Here is a 27,672-nt window from a genome sequence, read left to right as displayed (position 1 = left end):
CTAAGTTTCAGGTCCAGTGGTATCCTTCGTGGCTTTGCTGCCAGTCACAGTTCCATGGCCCTGGCTGAGGGCAGGGCTTGAGTGTGTCTTTCGGAGGGAAGGGTCCTCCCCTTCCAGGGTGGCCAGCCGGGACTCAATCCGCTCCAGGTCATCCGAGCCCACTTTGATTTTCACGGCCAGGAGGTGGATATAGGTCTCATAACGGCTTTTCTAGGGAGAGAGCAGAGAAAGGTAAAAAAACAAAGTCAAAAGACAACAAAATGTGGAAAACTATTTGTATCTTAGATGACAAACGACTAATTTCTGTAATATTCAGAAAACTCTCATAAGTCAATAAAAAGGAGATAATCCAATAAAAATAATAGGAAAGCACAGGCAACAAAAGTAAAAACAAGCAAATGGGATTACATTAAAAAATATTTTTAAAGAGGAAGTCTTTTTTAATATGTTATTTATTTATTTTTAAAGAGAGAGGAGGAAGGGAGACAGAAAGAAACACCTATCGGGGATTAAGCCCGAAACCTGGGCATGTACCCTGACTGGGCATCGAACCAGCAACCTTTTGGTACACAGGACAATACTCAACCAATTGAGCCATACTGGCCAGGGCAGGATTACATCAAAATTTTAAACTTCTGTGTATCTAAGGATCCAAACAACAGAGTAAAAAGGCAATCTAAAGAATAGAAGAGCCCTAGCCAGTTTGGCTCAGTGGATTGAGCATCGGCCTGTGGACTGAAGGGTCCTGGGTTCGATTCTGGGTTGTGGGCTCTATCCCCAGTGAGGGGCATGCAGGAGGGCAGCCAATCAATGATTCTTTCTCATCATTGATGTTTCTATCTCCAAAGAATAGGAGGAAAGATTTATAAATCATATACCTGCTAAAGGTCTAGTATCCAGAATGTATTTTTTTAAAAAAACTTTCTACAAAGAACCCAATCAACAAATGGACAAGGGGCTTGAATAGACATTTCCCAAAGAAAATGTACAAATGTTCAATAAGCACATGAAAGTTTTAATCACTAATCTGAAGAAAGTGCAGATCAAAACCACAATGAGATACCACTACGCATCTATTAGTACGGCTATATAAGAGGAAAAAAACACCAGAAAATGCCAAGTGTTGGTGAGCATGTGGAGAAATTGGAGCCCTCATGGGCTGCTGATGGAAATGTAAAATGTATAGCCACTGTGGACAACAGTATGGCTATTCCTCAAAAACAAAAACAAAAACAGAAAATAACATTACCATATGATCCCGCAATACCACTCTGGGTATATATCCAAAAGAACTGAAAACAGAGTTTTGAAGAAATATTTCCACACCCATGTTCATAGCAGCATTATTCAATAGCCGAAAGGTGATAGCAACCCAAATGTCCATCAGCAGATGAAGAGATAAACACGATGTGGTATATACATACAATGGAACATTATTCAGCCTTAGAAAGGAAGGAAATTCTGACATTTGCTACAACACAGATAAACCTTAAGGACATTATGCTAAGTAATGTAAGTCAGTCACAAAAACTCAAGTTCTACATGATTCCACTTACATGAAGATACTAGAGTCCTCAAATTCATAGAGATAAACAGTAGAATTGTGGTTTTCAGGATCGGGGAGGCGGGGGGGAGGGGTAGTGGGGGCAGGTTGAGGAGTTGTTTAATAGGTATAGTTTCAGTTTGGGAAGATGAAAACGTTCTGGAGATTTGTTACACAACAGTGGGAATACTAAACTTAACATTACTGAACTACACGCTTTAAAATTGTTAAGATGGTAAATTTTATGCTATGTGTATTTTATCACAATTTAAAATTTTTAAAAATATTTTTTTATTGATTTCAGAGTGGAAGGAAGAGGGAGAAATAGAAATATTGATGAGAGAGAATCATTGATCGGCTGCCTCCTGCACACCCCCTACTAGGGATCGAGCCCTCAGCCCTCAACCCGGGCATGTGCCCTTACTGGAAATTGAAGCGTGAAATCCTGGTTCATAGGTCAATGCTCAACCACTGAGCCACGCTGGCCGGGCACAATTTAAAATTTTTAATCCAAATTAAAATAGCAATAAGACGCCACTTGTTAAGCCTATCATATTGGTGAAGATTAAAACATTCAATAATGTCCAGTGTTGGTGAGGGCATGGAGAGAAAAGTGAATTCACAAACTGTTAAACGAGTTGTAAGTTGATAAACATTTAGGAGGGTAATCGATTTGACAGTGTGTGAGGGCCTTGACACTGAGCTTAGGCCCTCATAACAGTCAAGGGAGGCTAGGGTCCTGGAAAAAGCAGGGAGTGAGGGTCAGAAGACTCTATTCCTGCCCAGCTCAGACATATAAACAGAAACCCCTTCATTGCTGGGCTTCACATCCCCCCTCCCCAATTAAACCAGGTGCGAGTGAGAAAGACCACGGCACTGGAACTATAATCTATCCCCTGGTTTAGGATCCTGGCTCCTGCACTTCTTTTTAACTGTGTCACCTCAGGCAAGCAATCTGACCTCTCCAAGCCTCAATTTCCTGTCTGTAAAATGGGGATAATAACAGAACCCACTTCACAGAGTTAATATGAGGATTAAATCAATCCATAGAAGGTAAGTGACGAGAATCACACCTGGAAATTCATAAGTGATCAGTCCACTGTAGCTTTTGCCATCACCATTTTTACCTTGCAGAGAGTGTGGATCTGAGGAGATTTCTATAAGCTACAAAGCTTTACGTGTTTCCAAATGGCAGGGTCTATCCTGGGAACTCTCCTCTCTTCCCCACACCTCAGTAGAAAATCAGTGCAGGAGTTTAGAGATTGAGATTGGTAACTTCTTGCCCTTCCTGCTCTGGGGGCTTCCTAGCTCAGTCCCAGCTTATCTGGCTGGCTGTCCACTCCCATGTGCAGGGCAGTCCCAAGGCCAGTCCAAAATGGTTCCTGCCTTCCTCCCTCAAGCCAACCCCCACCCCTCAACCAATGAAGGTGATACTCAGTCAGCCCCATTTGGGAAGCATCGTGGGGCAGAATCAGGGTCGTGGGCAGAGAGATGAGATGGAAAGAAGGGAGAGCTTAGGAGGAGAGATTAAGTTGCTCTGCTCAAGAAACATGTGAAAGAGGAAAATGAGACAAAGAGGGTAAAGTCACATGGATAGGGCTTGCAATTCGGTAGCTTCCTGAGAAGCTGGGCCTGTGGGAAAGTGGAGGCGAAGAGCGGCTTGGAGAGGAGTGAGAGGAATGGTGGGAGGGGAGGAAGGTCTGGTAGAGCCTGGCTGGTGCCCTTTGAGAGACATCACTGACAGCTGGACTGTGCAGACTGGCCCATAGGAGGCCATGCATGGCTCATGATTGCCTCAGGGGAGCCCCCAAAGTGGGGGACTCCCAAACTAGGAAACCCCCTGGCAATGGAATGATGTTGGTGGTGAGAAGTGGCAGATGGTAGGTGGAGCTGGCCTCCTTGGGCCCCAGCCCTGTCCTTCACCATTCATCCCACAGAGCACCCACCTCGAATGTGAGATAGTGCTCCTTCAGCCGGCTCTCCTCCGCCTCCTTGGATTTGTGGCCCCTCTCCACTGGGTGACACCTGTGCTCAGCCAGCTCTGCAGTCACCTGCCTCAACTTATTCTCATGAGAACGCAGCTGCTCCTCCTGCAAAGACAAGTCCTGCGCGGTGAGATCCTGCTCTCGGGATGTCATGGAGGTGCATCTAATCCTGTCCTGCCAGGATCTGCTTCACCACAGGGAAACGGAGGCCTGGCCAGGGTCATCGATTCGTGGGGTAGAGGCAGGCTCTGGACTTGAGGGCATGCTCCTCCACCTTCTTCCTTCCTCCCTGCTCTCGTTGGCATCAGCTCTCTTAGCTACCACCCCCCACAGCAAGCTTGGGAGAATAGAGACCCTAAGCTTGTATGTGCACATACACATTCCCTGACAGACACACAATCACCCAGAGACATCCCCTGGCTCATATGGACTCTCACATGCACACACAAACACACTGGACCAAGGGCAGCCTGGCCTTAGTTACCCCTGGCTCCATACAATTCACACATTCTCCTACACTCATGCCAGACACATAGAATGGTCACAGACCCAGGATCACACTGAATGACAGAGACACTGCCACACAGACAAGAGCATGCACACATCCCACCACAGTATAGTCACATTGCTTTGTGCTATGTGAGCAATGGGCTGCAGGCATGTGTGTGCACGTGTGTGAATGCATGTACAGTGCATTGAGTAAGCGTGAATAGAGGCTCTGGGCATCAGCAGCAGCCCCAGGAGCTCAGTGGAGAGACTCAGGAGAAGGGCCCTGTAGGAAAAGGGCCAGCAGCTGGCAAAGACAGGAAGTAAGAAGCTTCCCCTGCCCTCTGTCTCTCAAGTTGTGGTCCTCCATTTAGCCTTTCCTCTCACAAAATAAAAATAAAAACACAAGCCCTAGCTTACCCTGCCATTGGCATAGAAGCACACCCATATCACTCACCCCAGCATAACCAGGTCAGTGTTGTGTGTGGCCTCAGTCTTCCCATCTGTAAATGGGGGTGAGGAGGAAGAATATCTGCCCAGGACACTGTGTAGGAGCTGAGGTGAGGGCTATTAAATGAGGGGGCCTGGTATGGGGAAGGCAGCCTGGGGAGGCAGTGTTATGACCCCAGGAGCTTGTACCTGGCAGAGGCGAGTGGTGCAGGAGGGCAGCAGGGGCCGACAGAACTTCTTCATGGAGCTGACAGCAGCTGGGAAGGCCGGGGCTGAGAAGATGGCGGCCACCAGGTTGATCCTAAGGATCCAGGACAGCATTTCCTCTTTGCTCCTGGGGACAGAATGGGAGGGGAAAGGGCGCCCGTTTCTCACAATAGGACTCCCTCTTCCCTACCCAGCACCCCATACCCAGCACTAGCCTGGCAGAGAGAGAGCACAAATACCTCCGTGCAGGTGGGCAAAGGAGTGAGGGAGGAGGGTGGGCTGGGGGCTGGGTGGGCCTGGTCACATCTGGATAGGGAGCTCCCTTCTGTCCCAGATCTGAGGCAAGACCTGGATTTTCATGTGAAAATAAAGCTGCCAGGTCCAGAGCTAATGGCCATGGAGCTCCTGGGTCCTGGAGCCAGCTGGCCCCAGGATCATTAGAGGCAGCAGGTCATCCCCACTGCCATCCCGGGCACAGACACACCCATCCTGAGAGCTCGCCTACTAGCCTCTCTCATATGAAACATGAAACCCCAATCGGAAGTCACAGAAGGATGGTGTGCAGGGGAATGGACGGAAGGCCTTACAGAGAAACTGTAGGGCGTCTTTCCCACCCATCCCCCCACCCCGACTTAAAGCGAAGGATGGTTCATAGACTCCATCTACCCCGTGTGTAGGGAGTCGGCACCCATCAGAACCACCTGGAGGGCTTGTTTAAACCCAATTGCCGGCCCATCCCCAGAGGTTCTGAGTCAGCAGGTCTCAGGTGGGGCCAGAGAAGCTGCATTTCTAACACGCTTCCAGGAGACGCTGAGGAGACCACACTCGGAGAGCCACGGCTGCAGGGGACCCCGCTGTTGGTTTGTGCTGAGCGGATGCACGCATGCAGGGGGAGCTGAGGGCACCTCCCCTAAAGCAGATGAGGAGAGGGGTGCGGTGCAGGCTCCATGCTGCAGGCTCTGAGTCCAGAGGGAGCAAGGGGCTCCCACTCCTACTCACGGTGCCTGGAACAGGAAGACCCTCCAGTCAGCTGTCTTCAGCTTGAGCACGTTGGACTTCTTGCTGTAGTCAGAGGCCCGGGTGGCCAGAGCATGGTGCACGCGAATGGCGTTCTTCAAGTCACCCTCAGACAGAGCTTTGTCAGGCCTGTACTCATCCTGGACAGGTGGGGTAGAGGCGGGCAAGCCTCTGTCATGGCCAGGCTCAGGCTTCCTGACCCACATTTCCTCCACCCTCGCCGGCCCTCCCTTTTGTTCTCCCTCCCTCTGTTGATATATCTCTCTTCATAATCAACTCCTGCTGCTGTGATACCATGCCAACCCCAACAAGAATCACTACAGGCACTCCTCCGTTTATCCCCGAGGCCTGCACAGGCCTCACACTGCTACCCTCTGAGCCCCTGGGCACTTAAAAACACTCTCCCTGAACTCACCAAAGCTCTGGGTGAGGCCAAATCAGGCCCCTTCTCAAGAAGGACCCAGCGTCTACCTGCCTAAGCCCCAGGTCCTTCCCAGCACACTCTGGGCACCACAAGGCAGGGGTTGGTCGGGGGAATGAGCTGACCCTAATTGGGTAAGGACACGGAGGCAGTCTCTCACCTTCTGCAGGTACAGGATGGTCCCTTTGAGCACCGCATAGAATTTCTTCCAGCCACGCCTCCCACGGGGCGCTGGAGACAGGGTACAGGTAGTGTGACTGCAACCACCCACCCCAATAGCTCCTCCCCTGCCTCCCCAGCACATCTGCCTGCATGTGCATCCCCGGAAGACTGGCAAAGGGGGTGGATCCCATCTCGACTAGCATCCCTCCCCATGCCCCTTTCCCCGCCTGACACCCACTCCTCTTGCCATCCATGTCAGCGTGGGTCTTCCGGGTCAGCACACCATGCTTGTAGGTGGTAGCGCTGAGAGCCTGTGGGACATCCAGGAAGGGGTTGCCACCATCCAGGATCCGTGTCACCTTCTTTGTGCCGGTCCCAAACTTGTCATCCACCAGCTCAGACAGTGATTTCCTCAGCTCATCCTCGTCACTGGGAAAGTGCTAGGCCTGAGCACCACCTCCAGGGAGGCCTCAGCCCCACCTCAGCATGCCCTCTACCCACCAACCACTCCTCTGAGAGCCAGTCAGGTGAAGAGCAGAAAAGCAGAGGTTCCAATTCTAGAGCTTTGACTCCTCTCTTCAAGCCTTCAATTATGACCCCTGACCTCTGCTCTTTGATTTTTTTTTTACCTCCAAGTTCCAATCCACCCTTGATCACAAAGTTGGAGACCTTATTATCTCCTGATCTCCTTCCTGGTCTTCGTCTTCTCTCCAACCCTGAAAGCCCAGCTCCAGGGAGCAGTAACTCGTGGCCAGACTGAAGCTGCTGCCCAGGCCCCACAGATATGCTGGGGAAGGGCAGCCAGTAGATGAGGATTCCCATTGGGCCTTGGTGGAAGAATGCCAGCTCTTCCCCATGGGGTTGAAATCCCTAACAATCCCTGCCTGGGACCTCCACACAGATCCAAAGACTCGGACTGCCCTGGGGAACACAGCAGGCAGAGCAGCCACTTTCCCCAGAGCTACTCAGTCTCCCCAACTAGCAAGGTCACCACACCTCTTTCCAAACGGCTCGCCTTCGGGACTCACTGCCTTCACAGGGAAAGTTAGGAGGCAGTCACCCATCCCCACTGCCAAGAACAGCTGCCACCTAAACATGGTCATATTCTTGGGATGATTGGGGGCCCCATGCCACCTGCCTACCTAACTCCCAAAGGGGAAAGAGTTATTATTTGGGAATAGTGACAGTATCTCCAATACAGAAAGCCAGTGTATAACTTAAGTCACCGTTCAATCTGTTCCACAGCAGCGTAAACACTGCACGCTTTTTATCAAGACAGAAAACAAACCCAAAGGGGAACTCAACATCAGGTTTGGCCAGCTGGACAGGGGTCAACAGGCCCTGGGGTGAAAAAATCAGCACCATGGAGAGTGGCAGGAGTGACATCCCTACACCCCACCTCCCCCAGCCACTCCCGTTCGCCCTCCCAGTGATTCCGTGTCCCCATACCTGTGCCCATGGACACTACTCACATGGCCCATTCCAGCTTTTCATTCTTGATGGAGTTGTAAAGGGCCTGGGAGAGGAGTAGAGAGAAAGAGATGAGCTCTAATGAAAAATCAAAGAAATCTCTATCTACCTCTAAAAATGTGGACGCAGTGAGGGAGCACTTTTAAGCCAGTGGGGCAAAGTGGGTGTTTGATTCATACTTGTTTTTTGGATGGGTGAGTGAATGAGGTGGATGATTGGTATATGACTGGGCGGACAGATTTGAGTATGAGAGGGTAGGTAGATGGGTTGGTAGATAGGTGAATGGGTGAGGAAATTGGTGGATAGTGAGTGGATGACTGGATGTGGAGTGTGTGGGGGGAATGTTTAGGGGTATAGGGGATGTCTGTGTGGGTGATGGGTGAGTGACTGAGTTGATGGGTGAGTGGATGGAAGGATGGATGCATGGGAGGTGAATTTGTGGGTGAATGAGTAGATGAGAAGTATATAGGTGGGTGGTGAGATTGAGATTATTTGATCTCACAAATAACAAGTGCTTCTTGATGGTGAAGAAAGTTACTATGACAAGAGAGTGGTGGAAACAATCTTCTATTTTGTTAACCTCCAAACTCACTATCCAACTGTCCCTCTGGCATCACCAGGTCCTTCAAACCCACTATCTAAAACTGAACTCATTTTCTACCTAAAAAAAAAAAAAACACCTGTTTTTCATCCTCTAAGGTCAAGAACTGACCAGAGCTCTACCCTGGGGTTCAGCTTCAAGAGAAAACTAAATTCCCTTAATTCCTGGTGATGTTGAAGGAATGAGTGGGCTTTTCTCTATGGTGAAATTGATGGCAGTGGTGGTGGTAAAGGTGGTGGTGATGGCCATGAGAGCTGTGACAACTGGTGGCAGTGTTGATGATTACCATGACACCTCTGCCTAACTCAAGACACATAACAGTCCAATGTTGAGCTGAATGATTTCTAACTCTGTCCCAAAGTCATGGTGGCCCTGACCTCGGCATTGAGAATCCAGAATATCATTTTAGTGGGGCAGGGGCCTCTCTTCTCTCCACCCACCCTGGTACAGCTGGGGGAAGGGGAGCCCTTAGCAGGTTATACCTTCAGCAGGTCTTTGGCAAAGTCTTGGCCATCATTCAGGTGGTCCAAGTTGGCAATGAATTGCTGGCAGGACATCTTCTTGCCAATGTTCTGTAATGGAGAAACAGTTCTGCCTGAGAGTAGGGGCAGAGGCTGGTGCCATCCCCACACCTGCCCTGCCCAACCAGAAGGGATGAGGCAGCATCAAGGTCAGGACTTCCCTCTGTCTCCAAGAGTTTACAAAACTCTTTTTTTTACATTCAAGATCTATTTGGTCCTCAAGCATCATGAGAGGTTGGGGTTCTCCTCAAACCCGGTTGAAGGAGTCAGACTGAATGCACTATTGTAATAGTTGACATTTGCCAGGTGCCTACTATGTACTAGGCATTGAAGTTGACATGCATTATATTGTTTCCTTTTCACAAGGAGAAGGAACAGTGGTTGTTATCATTATCCCCATTTGAAGGTAAGGAAACTGAAGTGCAGGAAGGTGATATGCCCATGATCACACAGCAAGGAAGTGGAAAGGCTGAGTGTGTCTGACACCAAAGCCCATGCTCTCACCCGCTACTCCATGGTTAACTCTCCCAAGGTCTTGAACCCAGGCCTCTTGGCTCCTGAGCAGAAGCTCTGTGTATTCCGTCACAACTGTCTCACCCTCTCACCTGTACAGAGGGGCGGCAAGACCTCTAAGAGGTAGGTGAAGTGAGGGAGAGTTTGGTCTTATGAGAATCAAAAATCAATCCCAACCAACACATATGGGTACCCCATGCTGAGCTTGGCTGGGACCAAGCAGATGGTTTTACTCCAGAAGGTACAAACAGACAAAAAGCTGGGAATAAGCATACCCCAAAGTTCTGTCTTCATTTTTTTTACCAACTAAGTAGCAAAAGGGCTCCAGCCCTCCAAACCCAACACCTGATACTTTCAGACTCTCCTTGCAATATCTACATTTGAGGAAACACTGGATAACACTTCATCTTTGCGAACACGAAGACCCTTGAACACCAGATACTTATTGGTATAGGATTTTGTGGATTTAGCTTTGCTATAGGCAAAGTCTCCCAAGATTACCTACCAATGGAATAGGTATTCCCCCAAAAGGGATTTCATAATCAAATAAGTTTATTTACATGTTTCAGAGTCTTTAACATGCTTAAATGTGTTGAATGTCTCCAAGGTAATGATTCCATGGACAATTTCCCAAATTTATTGACTTTGGCGCCATTTTAACAAAGAGAAACTATTAACATCATGTGTGACACTTATATACCACAGAAAATAATTCAGAAAGCAATGAGATAAGGCTTTATGACTAGCTGACAAGCAAGAATTTTCTCTACCTTTTCCAAAGGCTTAAGGAGAAAAGATCCTATGTGTGCCTTGATATAGTGTGTTTCATATGTTTATGTGTATACTTTATGTATACATGTTTGTATGTATGCATGTGCATATATAGCCATTTATGTGTGCATTCATAATAAAGGAGTATGAAGGCAATATTGATAATATTTTCTGAGTGCCACACACACTGAACATTCCCCAGCCATCAGTCAGGGGTACAAAATCAAAAAATAACCAGGAAAATTTTCCAATCCTCATAACAACAGACCACCTTGTTGCAGATAAAACCTCTCAGAAAAACAGAATTGCTGGTCAAAATATTAACAAAACATCTGGGTGAAGGCACTGGGGGAAATATAAAGGTAGTGAGGACTTCAAGGGTAAAGACCGCCGAGAAGGGAACTATGGAGAGGTAAGCCCAACTAGGAGCAGCTTTCCTCCTGGAAGCATCTGCTAATTCACAAGCAGTGGCCAAAAGGCTGAACAACTGAGTGGTCTAATGGGGGACTAAAGAACAAAAATTGGAGTTCAGGACCTACCAAGGACAAGAAGCCATGGGAAACACCTCAGTCATACTTCAAAAATAGTGAAATTAAGAAAGGAAATACTAAAGGGAGCTCTTCAGACTGAAGGGAAATTATCCCAGATGAAAGCATGGAGAAGCAGAAAGAAATGAAGAACAATAAAATGGGTGGCCAAATCTAAATGAATATTGATTATGGAAAACAATAACAAAAAGTTTCTAGGGAACAAAATATAGAGAAATATGTAATAGTTAAAAGCATAATACCAGGCAACAATAAAAATAAAAAAGACAAGAAAGCATAATACCAGTAGTGTATAAGTTGAGAGGACAATAAATACAGTTAAAATGCTTTAAGGTTATTTTATTGCCCAGGAATCTGTAAGAGTGCTTTAATACGTCAAGAATGCATATTGCGGGAGAAGCCAAGATGGCGGCATAGGTAAACACCTGAAATTGCTGCCTCGCACAACCACTTCAAAACTACAACTAAACGACAAAACAGACATCATCCAGAACCACAGGAAGCCTGGCTAAGTGGAAATTCTACAACTAGAAAGAAAGAGAAAAGCACACTGAGACTCAGAGGAGGTGTGGAAGTGAAGTGCAGAGGTACGGAGGCTCGCATGCGGAAAGGGCTAGCAATTGAGTATGCGGTTGTTTTTTTCAATCGGGAGGGAGACAAAAGCTCCCGACTGCTCTGAACTCCAGTTCCGGGCAAGACTCTGGGGACCCAGACTCATACGGGGAGAAACTGGACTGTCTGGCATCAGGCGGAACTCAAGGGCGGCTTTCTCTCAGAGGTGCTTGCAGCGATTACCACAGGACACTGAGACCCAGGCCTCTTAGGGCAGGGCTGAGGATCAGCCATAGCTGTTTGCTCTGCCCTAAGACCCCGCCCCACCCAAGCTGTGCGCAGAGGCGTTTGCATATGAATGGCCTGGCCCTTTGCATTTTAAAATTACCTAACAAACTGCAGCTGGGTCAGAGAGACCCAGAACATCCAAAAGAAGGCCCAAGGCCCCACAGCAGCCTGCATTGCTTCACATCTGGGCCTCATCTGGGCACCTCCAAACCCCAAACAAAGAAGAGGAATCTGCAGATCTCTCCATAGCTCCTGCTGGGTGGCCTCAGGCAGAGGCTAAATTTGCACCTCCTTAGAGATCCAAGAGCCAGTGTACCACGTGGTCATAGTGGGACCATCCAGATTACAACTCCTCAGATCCATAAGGGACACACTCAGGGGGCAGACTCAGTGAGCACCTACGTCTCACTGAAGCAAGTCTTGCCTCATAAGGGTGTCTCCAGCACAGAAGTTCTCCCATCATAGAAACAGCTGATTCTCACAGCCAGTTGGCCTGGAGATCAATTCCTCCCAGTGATACCAACAACAATCAAGGCTTAACTACAACAAGATTGTGCACACAGCCCACAAAGGGGTGCACCAAGGGTGTCCACTTCAGGTAACTGGGGAGGCTGAGCCACTGGGCCCTATAGGACACCTAGCACACAAAGCCACTCTATCAACACAGGGAAGCAGCCAAAATGTGGAGACAAAGAAACAGGTCACAAATGACAGAAATGGAGGAAAGCAAACTACTGGATATAGAGTTCAAAACTATGGTTATAGGGTTTTTCAAGAATTTTCTAGAAACCGCCGATAAATTTAATGAGACCCTCAAGGATATGAAAAAAGACCAACTAGAAATTAAGCATACACTGACTGAAATAAAGAATAATATACAGAGATCTAACAGCAGACTAGAGGATCACAAGAATCAAGTCAAAGATTTGAAATACAAAGAAGCAAAAAACACCCAACCGGAAAAGAAAAAAGAAAAAAAGAATCCAAAAATATGAAGATAGTGTAAGGAGCCTCTGGGACAACTTTAAGCGTACCAACATCAGAATTATGGGGGTGCCAGAAGAATAGAGAGGGCAAGATATTGAAAACCCATTTGAAGAAATAATGATAGAAAACTTCCCCCATCTGGTGAAAGAAATAGACTTACAAGTCCAGGAAGTGCAGAGAACCCCAAACAAAAGGAATCCAAAGAGGACCACACCAAGACACATCATAATTAAAATGCCAAGAGCAAAAGACAAAGAGAGAATCTTAAAAGCAGCAAGAGAAAAACAGTTAGTTACCTACAAGGGAGTACCCATACGATTGTAAGCTGATTTCTCAACAGAAACTATGTAGGCCAGAAGGGAGTGGCAAGAAATATTCAAAGAGATGAATAGCAAGAACCTACAACCAAGATTACTCTACCCAGCAAAGCTATCATTCAGAATTGAAGGGCAGATAAAGAGCTTCACAGATAAGAAAAAGTTAGAAGAGTTCATCACCACCAAACCAGTATGATATGAAATGCTGAAAGGTATTCTTTAAGAAGAGGAATAAGAAAAAGGTAAAGATAAAAATTATGAACAACAAATACATATCTATCAACAAGTGAATCTAAAAATCAAGTGAATTAAAAATCTGATGAACAGAATAAACTGGTGAATATAATAGAATCAGGGGCATAGAAAGGGAGTGGACTGACAATTCTCGGGGGGAAAGAGGTGTGGGGGGTGCGGGAAGAGACTGGACAAAAATTGTACACCTACGGATGAGGATAATGGGGGTGGGGGGTAAGGGCAGAGGGTGGGGTGGGAACCGGGTGGAGGGGAGCTATGGGGGGGAAAAAAGAGGAACAACTGTAATAATCTGAACAATAAAGATTTTTTTTTTAAATGCATATTGCACCAGGCCATTGTGGTTCAGTTGATTGAGCATGATCCCAAGCACTGAAAGGTCACCGGTTCAATTCCAGGTCAGGGCATATTTCCAGGTTGTGGGTTCAATCCCCAGTCAGGATGCTTATGGGAGGCAACTGTTGATGTTTCTCTCTCTCTCTCTCTCTCTCTCTCTCTCTCTCTCTCTCTCTCTCTCTTTCTCTCTCTCTCTTTTTCCCTCTCTCTTCTTCTCTTTCTAAAATCAACAAAAACATACATTTTTTAAATGCATATTGTGTCCTGGCCAGTGTGCTAAGTGGTTAGAGCATCAGCCTACACACTGGATGGTCACTGGTTCAATTCCAGTCCAGGGCACAGACCTCGGCTGCAGATTCACTCCCTGCCCCTGTCAGAGCACATTCAGGAGGCAACCAGTCGATATGTCTCTCTCACATCGATGTTTCTCTCTCTCTACTCCCTTCTACTCTCTCTCCCCTCCTTCTAATCTCTCTGAAAAGCAATGGAAAAAATATCCTCAGGTGAGGATTTTAAAAAGAAGAAGAATGCATATTGCAAACCACAAAAAGAATTCTAAAAGAATGCACAACTAACAAGCTAACAATTCAAAAAATACTTAAATAATCCAAAAGCAGATAAGAAAGAAGAAAAAAGAAACAGAGAACAGGTGTCAAAGGAAAAAAATAGTAACCTGGTATGTTTAAATATATTAATAATTCATTACATGGTCAAATTAAGAGGCAAATATTATCAGACTTGATTTTTTTAAGTATATGATACAAGAGATACATCTTAAATGTAAGGGAACAGAAATCTTGCAAGCAAAGGATGGAAAAATATATAAATGCCAACACTAACAAAAGAACTTTAGTATAACCATATTGACAAACATAATATCTGACAAAATAGACTTGAGGACAAGAAACATTACTAGAGATAAAGAGCGGGAATTAATAATGATAAAAGGGTCAATCTACCAGAAGATATAGCATCCTAAATTTGTATACAGCTAATAATAGTCTCAAAAAATAAAAGAGAAAAATTGATAGAACCAAAGGAGAAAGATATATTCATAATCTTGGTTGGACATTTTTTTATCCTCACCCGAGGACATGCTTATTGATTTTTAGAGAGAGAGAGAGAGAGAGAAAAAAAAACAAAACACCAATATGAGAGAGAAACATTGATTGGTCACCTCCCTGCACATGCCCTTACTGAGATCAAACCAGCCACCTTTAGGTGTATGGACCATGCTCCAACCATCTGAGTCACACAGGCGAGTCAGTTGGAATTTTTAACACTGCTTTCTTGGTAACAGGAAGAACAAGAATACTAAACAATTAATTAGTTAACAACAATTAAGTAATGCCAATAAATTAGATAACCTAGATGAAATGGACAAATTCCTACAAACACACAAACTACCAAAACTGACTCAAGAAGAAGTAGGAACTCTGAATAGACCTATAACACGTAAAGGAATTAAATCAACAATCAAAAACCTCACAATTAAGAAAAGCCCAGGACCAGATGGCTTCACTAGTAAATTTTATCAAATATTTTTAAAAAACTAACACCAATACTTTTCAAACTCTTCCAAAAAATTGAAGAGAACACTTCCTAACTCTTCCATAAGGCCTGATACTAAAACTTGACAAAGACATCATAAGAAAACCTATGACATTTTCATTACCTTCGATTTGGCAATGGTTACTTACACATGACACTAAAAGCAAGCAACAGGAGAAAAAATAGATAAATTGGACTTCATAAAACCTTAAAACTTTTGTGCATCAAAAGGCATTATCAAGAGAGTAAAAAAGACAACCCACAGAATGGGGGGGAAATTGCAAACCATATATTTTATGTTATGTGTATTTTACCACAATAAAAAAAAGTCACTAAAGAGATACAACATTTTTACAACACAATTAAAAGACTTGACCTTATCTACACATATAGGACATTTCAACCAACACCTGCAGAATACATTTTCTTTTCAAGTCCACATGAAACAGCTACTAAAACTGATCTCTCTCTGGACAGAAAAGCAAGACAACAAATTACAAAGAAGTGAAATCACACCAGGTAAATTATCTGATTTAAAAAATAATTACAACAACCAAGCAAAAAGACATGTACCCAGAAAATAAAAATAAAAAAGACAAGTACCCGGATCATCCCAAAGCCAAGGGGGGGGGGGGGGGATGAGTTGAGACCTCCAAGTTCCCAACTCCTCTCTCCCCACCTCACCCCATTTGGGATCAACAGGACCTCCCAGCCTGCCCTTGACCCTCAGACCACCCACAGCCTCTGTCTCCCAGCAGAAGAGTATGGCAAGCCTGGTCCCAGACCCCTCCCAAGGCCTGGATGTTTGAGGAGCGCAGTGAGGCGGGGAAGAGAAGGGGGAGGCACAAAGCAGAGGACACTGTTTCCATGGGGTCCTTTGGAGAGCTCACAGTAACTCCAACAACCAGGCCCTGGGCTAAAGGCTTGGCCAATGCTGCCTCCTTAAGCCTCATGGGACTTGACAATGGGGGAACTGAGGTTTAGTGAGTAAGTAACTTGCCCCAGGCCACACAGCTATTGTGTGGAGAAGCCGATGACCCTTGCTCCTGATCGTTGAGCAATACTGCCTCTAGAGAGAAAGATGGCATCCTCAAAGTCTCTTGGCTGCTAATATGAACAATCTTGCCCCACCCACCTCTGATCTATGAAGGTGTTGATGTTTCTCTTCAGCTACGGGCATTAATGTGGGGCCATGGGCAGCTAAGCCCACCAAGCTCAGAAGTACTATCCACCCAGGGGGTTCATTGAAGAGTGGCTACTGCCCTCCTTAGCAGCTCTTAGCCATGGAGAGGGGCATCCAGGACTTGGCACAGCAGTGACTGGGTCCTGAGGTTGCTCTCAGCCATGCCAAGGGTAGGTAGAGTATGTTTAACGTTCCTTTTAAGGTGTGCTAATAAGACCTGCTCTCCATACACAGAGCGAGCTGGTGTTGGGGGAACATTAGCAGGTTAATAGGTGTTAGCTCTGGTGACATTCCCATGGAATACACATATCTTCCATCCTTCCACACATGGCCGTGGGCCCGGGTGGACATAACCAAAATTGTCACACAACCACTCTTCTTACAAAGGTCACGAGGCTCTCACCTCCCAGACCAGGTGCCCCCAGGTGCCCTTGCCCACTCAGGCTGTCATTAGACTGTGGCCTTTGCATTCTTGACCCTGAAGGAATCTTCAGGCTGGGCCTTTGGGTTCTCCATCAGGTAAATGTTAATAGTAATAATGAAAACTATTGTTATTCTTACATAATATTATTCATAATTAAATCCTTACTAGGTGCCAGACCTTGACATGTGGTGTTGTGTATATTACCTCTCAGCCCTCCCAGGATGATGTGTGGGAAATCATTTCTCCCACCTACAGATGCAGAACCTGAGATCAGAGCGGGCCAGTGTTCTGTCCAGGGTCACAGAGCTACCCCGTGGAGGCAAGAGTAGGATCTGAAGTCGGGTCCGTCCCAGTTCTTTCTTCCACCTTATGTGCCTGGAATTCTGGGTTCACTCTGGAACCAGGCATGCTGGCCTGTTGTCCCCATGAGTCACTAAAATATCCCCAACCCAACAGGGGGCTCTGATCTGGGTGAGCAATGAGGGGGGCAGTGATGGGAGGGGCCAGACACAGTGATGGGGGTCATGGAGGGGAACATGGAGATGAGGGTCTAGGCTCACAGGGCATGCACACCAGCAGCTACACTTACCACCTGAGGGAGGGCAAGAGGGCCCAAAGGGGTGTCCCCGGAGCAGATAAGGAAAAAGGAGTCATTGAGTCAGAGCAGCACTGAGAAAGCCCAGGGCCCGGACCAGACAGCCTCACAGCCCACCGAGGCACCCACCTGTCACTCCACTGTTTGGCTGGTGGGGGGCAGGGTGACGAGAATGCCTCTGGAGGGAAACTGCCATTTGACAGGTAGGGGCGACCTGGGGTGTGGCGCTTCAATGGGGCCACATTTGGACTTGTGGGATGACGGGTAGGAAGAGCACGTGACCTTTTAGCAACATCTGGCCTGGGCGCAGCTAGGGTCACACATCTTATTTAGCACACCCCAGTAGGTCTCAGGAAGGGGCTGGAGAAAGGGCTGGCCCCTAACAACTGGGGTGAGTCCGTGAGAGGACCCCTCTCCTCCCCGCCTCCCCAACTCACATGTCCATGCAGGTCCGTGTTGAGCAGCATCAGGGCACAGGTGAGCGTGTGGATCCCATCTAAATCAGAGAAGGCGGCACCCTCAGTGTGAGGGCCCACTCATTCCCACCCCCAGCCACCCGCTTGTCTCCTGACAGAGCCAGACTGAAGGTCTCAGAGATTGGAAGAGGCCAGCCACCTGCTAAACCCAATCAGGGCCCTGTGCCTGTGTGATGCCCCCTGCCCTACCCCCATTGAGGCACTGGAGTCACTTGCCTGCCCAAGGTCAGGGCCAACCCCTCCCTCAGAGGAGCCTTGACCACCCTGGGCCTGCTCCGGCTCAAACTCCTACCTCCTATGGCCAAACTCACCTTGAACCTCAGACCCAGGAATGGCTCTGGTTCCCGGGCCATGTCTCTGCCATAGCCTGTACCTCTTCCAATAACTGGCCTAGTCCCCCAGTTTCTGGAACTCAGGTGCATCCTTAGGGCAGGTCTGGCCCCTAAGAGGGCCCCAGCCCAGACCCCCACATCAGGACTCCCACCACACTGAGAATTGGCATTGCAACAGGGGACCGGGGAGAACAAAGACCCAAAGGACTGAATCTCTAGGATGGAGGGTTTCAGGCCTGGGGAATGGCAATGGGCAAGACATCAGGAGGTCTCTTGCCCAGCAGGCTGTGCCCATTTCATGTAGCTTATTCACTCAATGTTTATTGAGCGGGACAGAAGTGGCGGGTAGACCAGGGCAGGAGGAAGCCAGGGCCTGGCAGGGAGGGGCAGGGTGGGTCAGGCAGAGTGGGGCAGGTGGCCATACCTTCCGAGGTGCTGTCATCAGGGTTGCACTGGCAGTACCGGCGAGAGAAGTGAGTGAGGACCCGCTCTCGCTCCTGCGTCTCCCCCATCAGCGGGAAGGCCTTCAGGAAGGTTCTGGAGGGGGGGTGGGCAATTCAAGGATGCTGAGGGCCTCCCAGAGCCCCTGAGTCAGTCTGGATCCTCACTCAGGGTAGGAACCCCCACCACACACACACACACACACACACACACACACACACACACCTGCCCTAAGGGGCCAATGCTCTAGGGCCCCAGCATCCAAGCTCAGGGAGGTCCCTGGCCCTTAGGACAGCTTCTGGAGTTTCAGCCCTCATCGCTTTCCAGGGCCTTTTGGAAGTAGGCAGGGGACAGATTGCGATGAGCAGAGGAACATCTCAGTGCCGGCATCAGCTCTTCTTTGGGGGTAAATGCCCATTCCTTGCTCCCTCCTCTATGCTGGACCCAGACTGACCACACCTGCCCCTCAGACCGCTCTGCCTCAGTCACACCCACTCCTCACTCTATGTGCTACCAGCTGAGCCCAGAGCACAACCCCATCCTCCCACACTCTTCTCCCACCCCAAGTCTGAGCTGTTACCAAGTTGTTCCTCACCCCTAATCTCAACCCTTCCTCCTCCTCCTCTGTCCTCATCATGGGCCAGGACATCTCCAGACGGGGGCACCCCTGCAATGCCCCAGCACATCCTCCCTGCAGACACCAGTGGTCTTTCTAAACACACATGCAGTCAAGACTCACCCCTGCTTAAAACTGGTCACTGGCTCCCCAGAGCCCTCAGAATAATGTCCTGGCCCTCCTGACTACACAAGCCTCCTGTCTCTGCAACCTTGCACCCACCTGCTGCCATATGTACTCAAACCCTGGACAGGACAGGCACTTTCACTGCTCGGGGCCTCTGAGCAGGCTGGGCCCTGCCCAGAAGGCCTTCTCTCTGCTGGGCAGCTCCCAACCCCTTCCAGGGCCCAACACAAAGGGCAGCAGCTCTCAGGGGCCCTGGCAGCTGATCCCCACGCCAGAGGGTCTGGAAGATGGGGCCAGGCGCCTCGCCCGGGGGAAGCTGCAAGCTGAGGTAGTTTGGGTCTCTATCTGTCCTGGCTCACAAAGCTCATTTGTTCCTAATTTGGCAGTGGTTCGTTTGGTTTTTGTGGCGCCCACTGTGCTTTATCCTCTCACACTGCTCCTAAGGCACTCTGGGACCTATGAGCCCAGCTCGGCCAGTCCTGACCCCCTGAGGCTTCCCAAGGCATCGGAAACTGCTGACCACTGTTCCATCCCAACCAATCAACTGCTGTGCGAAACCCTCCGTCCGCCATCTAGTTTTCCTCCTCTCCCTGTCTCTCCCGCTCTCTGTTCTCTTCCCCGCGGCTGGCCCCCAGCTCTGTTTCCCCTCCCTCTTCTCACACCCCATCAGCACTTTCTAAAGCCCATTCCCATCCCAGCCTTAACCTGTCCCACCGATGAGCCATCCAGCCCAGCTCCTACTCCCCAGCTCAAACACTCCTTCCCTGGGGGCTTCCCCAAGCCCCAGCCCAGCACAGCTGCCACCAAACTCAGGCCTTGTCTTCTACCACCTGGTGGAGTGTGAGAAGCCCGACGCCTCTGGGTCAAAAGCTGCCAGCATGCTGCTATCAGCATCACCTCTCAAATCCTGCTTTATACCCAGCACCTGCTGTGGCTCCGCAGTGTCTGTGCAGTACAGCCTCAATCTATTGGGCTGACACGCAAGGTCCTGCCGCCCAGCGTCCAGCCTCTGATCGTGAGCTGATCCGCTGTATCCCTCTCATTCCAATGCAAACTTCAGCCTCAGCTCAGGCTAGGGTTGCTTGCAGCAGACCAACTCATCCACTGAGAAGGACGGGGAAAGCCAGGCAGAATACATCTCTCTTACGCTCTCAGAACACTGCCCTGGGTTCTGACAAAGACCGAAAGGGCCCAGATTCTGGAGAGGAGAGTAGGCTCTCCACAGCTGCTTGCTCCCCGGGCACTGGTGGTTATGGGCACAGGCAGGAGGCAGAACTTGTGGTGGCTTCACGGAGCTGAAGACACGAACCCAGAGACTCAAGGGGCTGTACACACATGGCCAGCTTTCCTTTGAGAGATTTGCCAAATGTTGACACATGTGGGGCAGGATGTACATGAAAAGCTAAGCAGAAAGCCTCTGAAAAGAAGAGGGATTTGGTTTGATAGTCTTACCACGTCGAGGAGACAATTTTGGATTCATGATCCACCCAAAGGAGAGGCGCCCATGAACACACCAGGCTCCCAGTGGCAAGCCCGACGGGACCTGCCCCCCTGGGGTGGGGTGAGCCCTAAACCTCTCCTCAGCTCAGCCTTGGCTGGATTCAGACCGGGGCCCCTGCCTCCCTCCAACTGCCTAGCAAAGGACAGGGCAGCCCCTCTCTAAAGGTGCAGAGCATGATCTAGGGCAGCTATAATTCTATACAAATGTACAGCATCTCATTAAAATGGTTCTACACACACAGAGAGACCCTTATGATGTGGTCAAAAGGGGGGGAAATAGACAATAGAAACAGAAATAGATGATAATGGCAGTGGGCTGGGCAGACAAGGGCTCTGACATAACCATGGCTAATATGTCAAGAAAAGCGGGGGGAGGGGAATGAGAAAACAAGTGAAAAGATGGGGAATTACCCAGAGAATTATAATCTGTAAGAAATATTTTTTAATAAAATGAAAATTCTAGACCTGAGAAGTATAATAATAGAAAGTGAAAACTCAATAAATGGGTTTAATGCCCTGTTAGACACTGAAAAAGGGTAAATGATTTGTAAGCAGGGCAATAGAAAATAGCCCAACTGAGCAGGAAAAAAAAGAATGAAAAATACATTTTTTTAAAAAGTGTAAGAGACATGTGGGACATGACGGGAGAGTCTACTATGCAAGGACCACCCAGCCCTTAACTCGGAGACGGCTGTCCCTCCCCCGAGGGCTCTGGCCTGGTGTCACCCTGCCGGCTGGGCCACCAGGCCTGCTGGACACTGGGCTGCATCCTCCCACTCTGGGCTCCCCTGAGGGCTACTCCCTGGGCCTAAGCACCAATGGGGCCTGAGACCAAATCTCCCTCAACAACTGCGGGAAAGTGGGAAGGGAGTGAGGCTGTTGCCTTCTTTCCTCTCCTCGACCTTCACAGCCTTAGCACCCACACATCGTGGACACTCACTGAGTCGCTGGAAGGCTGCTGCTCTGATGGCCCCTTCCCCAGCCTCCCCAAAGGGGTCACGTTTATGACAGAGCTGGCATGAGAATCCAGATGTGCAGCCTGTAACACCTCTGGGCACTGCCCTGAACCAGCCCCACTGACCTGAGCGCTCTGTCCAGAGTCAGGCCTGAGAAGTCGAAGAAGCTGAGGTACTCCCCGGCCACCAGCCTGCTGAACTCGTTGCTGCCAGGAGAGCATGGGGTGTCCATGAGAAGCAGAGCACAGCAAACAATGGGGGGTACATGGGAAATACCCTGACCCACCCACTCAGACCTGCCCACCCCAAGGCTGTCTCCCCTGCTGGCCAGTTGGGCTCTGACAGTTCACCTGGGCTGGGGGTCAGGAAGGCTTCCTGGGGGTGATGATGTCTTGGGCTACACCTACAGGAAGGAAGAGCCAGCCAGGATGCAGGGTGTCCCTAGAGACTGCACAACATGTCCAAGAAGCCACCAGCAGGGCCATGTGGCCAGAGCCAGAAAGCAGGAACAGGGGCAGCAAGATCTGAGGCAGGGAACAGGGCCCGAGGGCCAAGGGAAGGATCCAGACTTGATTCTGAGGGCTGACATGGGGAGGGGAGTGAGTGAAATGGCCAGATCTCTAGTTGCTGAGTGGAGACCCACTGTGGGGCTGCAGTAGCTACCCAGGAGGGAGAAGGAAGAGGGGGGAAGGAGAGAGATTTTGGAGGCAGAATCCACAGGATATGGGGATGAATCAGGTGTGGGCATGACAGGGGAGGTGGCCCCTGGGGGAGATATCCAGCGCTCAGAACAGCAGGTGGGGAAGGATGTATCCACGTGAGAGACCTCAGCCCATAACAGGTAAATGGCTCCGTTTCTTCAACAAACCAATGGCATTAAAAACAGGAGGGGAGCCCTGACCAGTTTGGCACAGAGGATAGAGCGTCGGCCTGCGGACTCAAGGGTCCCAGGTTCGATTCCGGTCAGGGGCATGTGCCTTGGTTGCGGGCACATCCCCAGTGGGGGGTGTGCAGGAGGCGGCTGATTGATGTTTCTCTCTCATCGATGTTTCTAGCTCTCTCTCCCTCTCCCTTCCTCTCTGTAAAAAATCAATAAAACATATTTTTTTAAAAAACAAAAACAGGAGGGGACTGTCCGATTGTGGTTGACTAATGCAGACTTAAGAGACGTATTGGCCAAATGTAATGTGTAGACCTTGTCTGTGTCCTGAGTTGAACAAACATTTTTGAGACAGAGAAAATGAAACATAGACTGAATGTTAGAGATAATTAAGAAATTTTTGTTAATTTTCTTAGAATTTATAATGGAATTATGATTGTGTAAAAAAAAAAATCCTTATCAGCTAGAGACACATACCAAAGTATTTATGGAAAGAATGATAGAGTGCCCAAAATAAGCTTTAAAAAATTCCAGCAAATGGTGGGGCTGTTGTGGGGGGAGGGGGGGGTTTAGAGGAAACAAAAATTTAATTATGTTGATAACTTTGAAGCTGAATAAATAGTACATAGAGATTTAAAGTATTTTCTCTGCTTTTCTGTATGTTTAAAACTTCCATAATAAAAAGTTTAATTAGAGAAGGCGTGGCCACACATTTGAAGGTGAGGTCTGGCAGTGGCCACTGGATTCAAGACACGGGCTGCTACTGACCCTGGCAGGAAGGGCTTCTGAAGAGAGAGGGTGAGGAAGAAGCCAGCCCTAGGGCTGAATGTGGAAAGGAGGAGCAGTTGAGTGTAGACCTGTGATCCAGGAGGTTACGGTTCAATTCCGGTCAGGGCATATGCCTGGGTTGCAGGCTCAATCCCCAGTGTGGGGCATACAGGAGGCAGCCAATCAATGATTCTCTTTCATCACTGATGTTTCCATCTCTCTCTCCCTCTCTCTTCCTCTCTGAAATCAATAAAACATATTTTTTTAAAAAAGAGAGAGAGAAAGAAAGGGGGAGCGGACAGAGGCCACCCAGGGCACAAAGTCCCAAGAGTTTTAGCTACAAAGAGGCAGGGGGTACCCCATTCGATTTGGTTCAGTGGATAGAGCATCAGCCCTCAGACTAAAGGGTCCCAGGTTCAATTCTGGCCAAGGGCACATGCCCAGGTTGTGGGCTCGATCCCCAGTGGGGGGCGTGCAGGAGGCAGCCAATCAATAATTCTCTCACATCATTGATGTTTCTATCTCTCTCTGAAATTAATAAAAATATTTTTTAAAATAATAAAAGTTTTAAAAAGAGGCAGGGGAAGGAAGATCAATTGAGGAAGGATTTTTCTTTTTAGTTGGAAAAGACTTGAGCACAAAAGGCTTATGGAAAAACTCTTATAAAGGGAGGGGCTGAAAAGACAAGGGAGGATGAGGGTCAACCAGAATGAAGGCTTCTGAAGGGTGTCATTAGGTTGGCAGGGTCACGGCCCAGCAGGAGTGGGGCTCGTACTTGTGATTTCTGAGCTGGGGCTGGGAGGACAAGGGCAGGAGCCATGTGGAGGCTGTGGAAGGTGGAAGAAGCTGGGTGGAGGGAGAAGAGAAGGATCCAGAAGCAGAACCAACCTTAGCGCCTCCCTGTGGCCTAAGCTCAGTTAGTTCACACTTGGGGGTCCAGGGTCGGAACTGTCCCCGTTAGCCTTGGGAGCTAGGCCTGCTCCTGCACCTTCGGAGCCTTACTGAGGTGCTGGGAGGCCCTCCGAGGAGGAAGAAAGGCAGGAGGACGTGCTGATGGTCAGACATGCTCAGGATGTGCAGGCAATGTCCTCGGCCTCACAGTCCCCGCCTGTCCCTCAACCCCTTTAGGACTCTCATGTGCCTAGTTCCTTTTCCCCAGTCCACAGGCCAGGGCGCATCTCGGTGGCTTCGGCCCGTTGAGCCAGTTCCAATAGACAGTGAGTGGGGCTTCATGAGGACCAGAAACCCTCCCCCAGCTACTGGGCAGCCCAGGCCCAGAGCCTCCTCTCCCTGCCCCCTTAGGCGGGCCACTAGCCCTCACCCAGCTGTTCTGTCCTCACTACCATCCATGGTGGCCCCATAACCACAGGACACATCCCACTCCCCCAGCCCCAAGGGGCTGCTCCGCCTCCGTCTCCCCTCCCTGGGAGTGTGGGCCGTCACCCAGGCAGCCCAGAAAGGAAACAGATGTAGGGCAAGTCCAGAAATGAGGACAGTGGCAGGAGGAGGGTTGTGGGACTGTTGGAGCCACCCAAGCACCAGGCACCCCTAATAGAAGCCACCTACACCCCTTTCAGGCTGGGGGAGACACCGGGTGTGCCCGGGGTGGGAGGGGTGGGAGACAAAACTCACTTCTTGCCCAGCTGCCGGGCGACGTCACAGCGCTGGAAGCCCTCGAGGTGGTAGAGGCGGCGAGCCAGCCGGCGAGCAGCCTCACTGACCCCCTGGCACCCGTTGGCCAGCGCATCTGTGCTGCCAGGCTCCAGCCCTTCCGAGCTGCTCAGCTCTGAGTCGGAGTCGGACAGGCCATCCTTGAGGCTGGGGTCACTGCAGAGGGGAGGTGGGGTGAAGAGGAGGGGCTCAGAGGCCCTGTATCAGAGGCCCTGGGGAGGCCTAGAAGGTCTCCCCAGGCCTGAACAGCCACACAGGGGCCAGAGTAGGGCAAGCTCCCCTGCACCAGGAGGGATCAGGTCAGACTCCTGGGAGAGCCCTCCGGTGGTGTCGTTAGATGCTCCACAAACCCACAGCATACCTCCCTGGCCCCACCGGGGCAGACAGACCTGGAAGGGCAGCATGGACCCACAGGACTGGGGTGGGAAGCCTGGGTGCAGATGAAGGGCATGATGACCTTGGTGAGGGCTGTTCACTCTGGGCACTGAGTTGCCCTCACTTGCTTTACCTCCTCTGGGTCTGTTTCCCCATCTGCTCCCAGTCTGGACCCTGCCTCACCTGGTCGAGTTCAGCAGCTTGTCCGTGTCCTCCTCCTCGTCCTCCTCCTCCTCCCCACCTGGGCCCTGGAGTCCATCTTCATGGAAGCCATTGGGCACGGCCGTGAGAGACAGGCAGCTCAGGACGTTCTCTGAGCGGCTGCTGGAGATGGAACGCCGCAGGGGGCTGCCCAGCTCCCCATCACCGCCAGCTGCTCCCATGTCCCCTTCGGGCCCCATGTCCCCAATGCCCAAAGAACTCCCTGGCTCGGGGCTGTCACGGGCCCGCTGCTGGATGAGGGGTGTAAGGGGAGCCTCAAAGCTGACACAGCTGTCGCTCTCGTCCGTGAGGCTCAGCACGTCTAGGGAGTCGAGGCTGCTGTACTGGGTGCCCCGTAGCAGTTCCGACTCCACAATCTTCTCAAACGTGGCACTGAAGCCGTCCCGTACATCTGGCTCTCCAGGGCCACCCAGCCTGCAGGATGCAAGGACCAGTCAGCATCCTGCCAGGGTGCCCCATTGCAGGTGCTGGGACTACACCCATCTGTGCCTGGGAGCTCCCTGCAGGTGGGGATTGGGCATGGATTGTGTCCTGTTTATTTTCTCAGCTAATACTGCCAGATGCTGGCTGGTTACTGGGGTAGAGCAGGCATGGCCCCACCCCCCAGTGCCCAACCCATGCCTGGCCCATAACAGGCATCGGTAAATGACTGAGTCCTCTTCCTTCAGCCTGGCCCACAGGGCTGCTCCCCTATCACAGCGAGAGTCACCGTGGTTCATAATGTTGCTGTCCTGCTAGCCTGGGAGGTTCTTAACTTGGCTGACCACATTCCAGCTTTGCCTTAATGCCACCTCCTCAGAGAGGCTGAGGGAGGCGGGTCCACACCACCGACCTCACCAGCCCCCCTCCCATTATTCTCTGTCTTCAGGATAGCTCTTCATGCCCTCCCAGCCTCTATCAGGATATAGTATCCTGGCTGTTCCCCTGTTTACCATCTGTGCCCCGGCCCCACCCAACACAAGGCCAGAAGCACCAAGCACACAGTAGGCACTCAGCAAACCTTACTGCATGACACCCTGGGTGAGTGAGCAGATGCTTGTAGCCCCTGGCCCACCACTCTGCCTGAGCCCTCGCAGGGCCCTGTGCTGCCCCAGAGGAAGCCTTTGTGCTGGCTGCTCCCTCTGCCCAGACTGCTCCTCCCTCAGGCCAAAGCCTCCTCCCTCCTTTTCTCAACCAGGTCTGCCCTGACCACCCCATTTATACCTGGGACCTGCCCAAACATCCTAGCCCCCTTCATTTTTTCCCCAGAGCACTTCCTTCCTTCTAACATGCTTTAATACAATAAAGTAATGCTGTAGCTCCAATAAGTAAGACTGGAGTAAGACTCCAGATGGCTCTTAAGTCAGGGGTAACTGACAGGGATTAACCCACAAAGCCTACTCTCTTAGGTCAGTTGCAACTCCAGATCCCCAACTCCAGAAAGTGGAGGGATGGACCAGATGACCTTCCACATCAAGACATCTTGGAACTCTAATGTCCAGCCTGGGATGGAGGGAGTAGGACCCTCCAGCCCCACATAGAAATAGCCCATGATAGCTTGGGGACTGATGATGGGCCTGATGGCCTTTGAAATCTCATGGCTCTATTTTCCCCAAATAACCAGAAGCTGAGCAAAGTTGTGACATGACATTCCCATTTCATGGATGAGAAAAACAAGAACCAGATAGGCTAAGGGGCTAGGCCCAGGCCAATAGCATCGAGCAGCCAAATGTGATGAGCCCCTATTCTGAGACACCGACTTACCCTGATTGAGGGTCCTCAGTGTCTGGACAAAAGCTCCGGGAGGCATCTTCTCCTGCTAGCCCACCCGCCCTCCAGGGCCTGGACCCCGTAGAATCATCGAGAATGTTCGAGTCTGGCCCCAGGACTAGACCATTGGTGAGGGAGAGGCCAAGGCTGAGGCCGTGGAGGGCCATGTCCGGGCCCTTTGTGGGCTCCTCAGTGTCCACCAGGGTGCTCCTTATCTCACGTCCTGGGCTGTCATGGCTACTATTCAGGTCCTCGCTGGCTGCCATTCCATTCTGGACTGGGGGCTCCTCCTCAGACTCCAGGCTGGGGTCCCGGGTGGCACCATCTTCCCCAGGCAGTACAGATGGGAGCTTATCCTCATCCATGGCAGGCACTGCTCT

The 27,672-nt window shown here is 50.0% G+C and overlaps 1 protein-coding gene across 2 annotated transcripts; it reads right to left on the bottom strand.

Annotated features, from left to right (window-relative positions):
• PSD2 (pleckstrin and Sec7 domain containing 2) lies at positions 1–27,672 on the bottom strand. Of its 2 annotated transcripts, XM_054717010.1 has the most exons (15): positions 27,287–27,672; positions 25,505–25,957; positions 24,908–25,102; positions 21,753–21,833; positions 18,413–18,525; positions 17,618–17,676; positions 17,175–17,177; positions 8,825–8,914; positions 7,744–7,787; positions 6,510–6,700; positions 6,270–6,340; positions 5,671–5,828; positions 4,654–4,798; positions 3,490–3,633; positions 1–210 (listed from the first exon to the last, which is right to left on the bottom strand). In XM_054717010.1, the coding sequence occupies exons 1-15, from the start codon at positions 27,655–27,657 to the stop codon at positions 1–3; spliced, it is 2,328 nt and encodes a 775-aa protein (XP_054572985.1). In that variant the 5' UTR covers positions 27,658–27,672. The 2 variants fall into 2 exon arrangements, with proteins under 2 accessions (XP_054572985.1, XP_008139771.2); XM_008141549.3 differs by lacking the exon at positions 17,175–17,177 and having other exon boundaries at positions 27,287–27,657.

This window comes from Eptesicus fuscus, chromosome 6 (genome assembly GCF_027574615.1).
Source record: "Eptesicus fuscus isolate TK198812 chromosome 6, DD_ASM_mEF_20220401, whole genome shotgun sequence".
In the NCBI taxonomy this organism is placed as follows: domain Eukaryota; kingdom Metazoa; phylum Chordata; class Mammalia; order Chiroptera; family Vespertilionidae; genus Eptesicus; species Eptesicus fuscus.
This window is presented reverse-complemented; position numbering and strand designations above follow the sequence as displayed.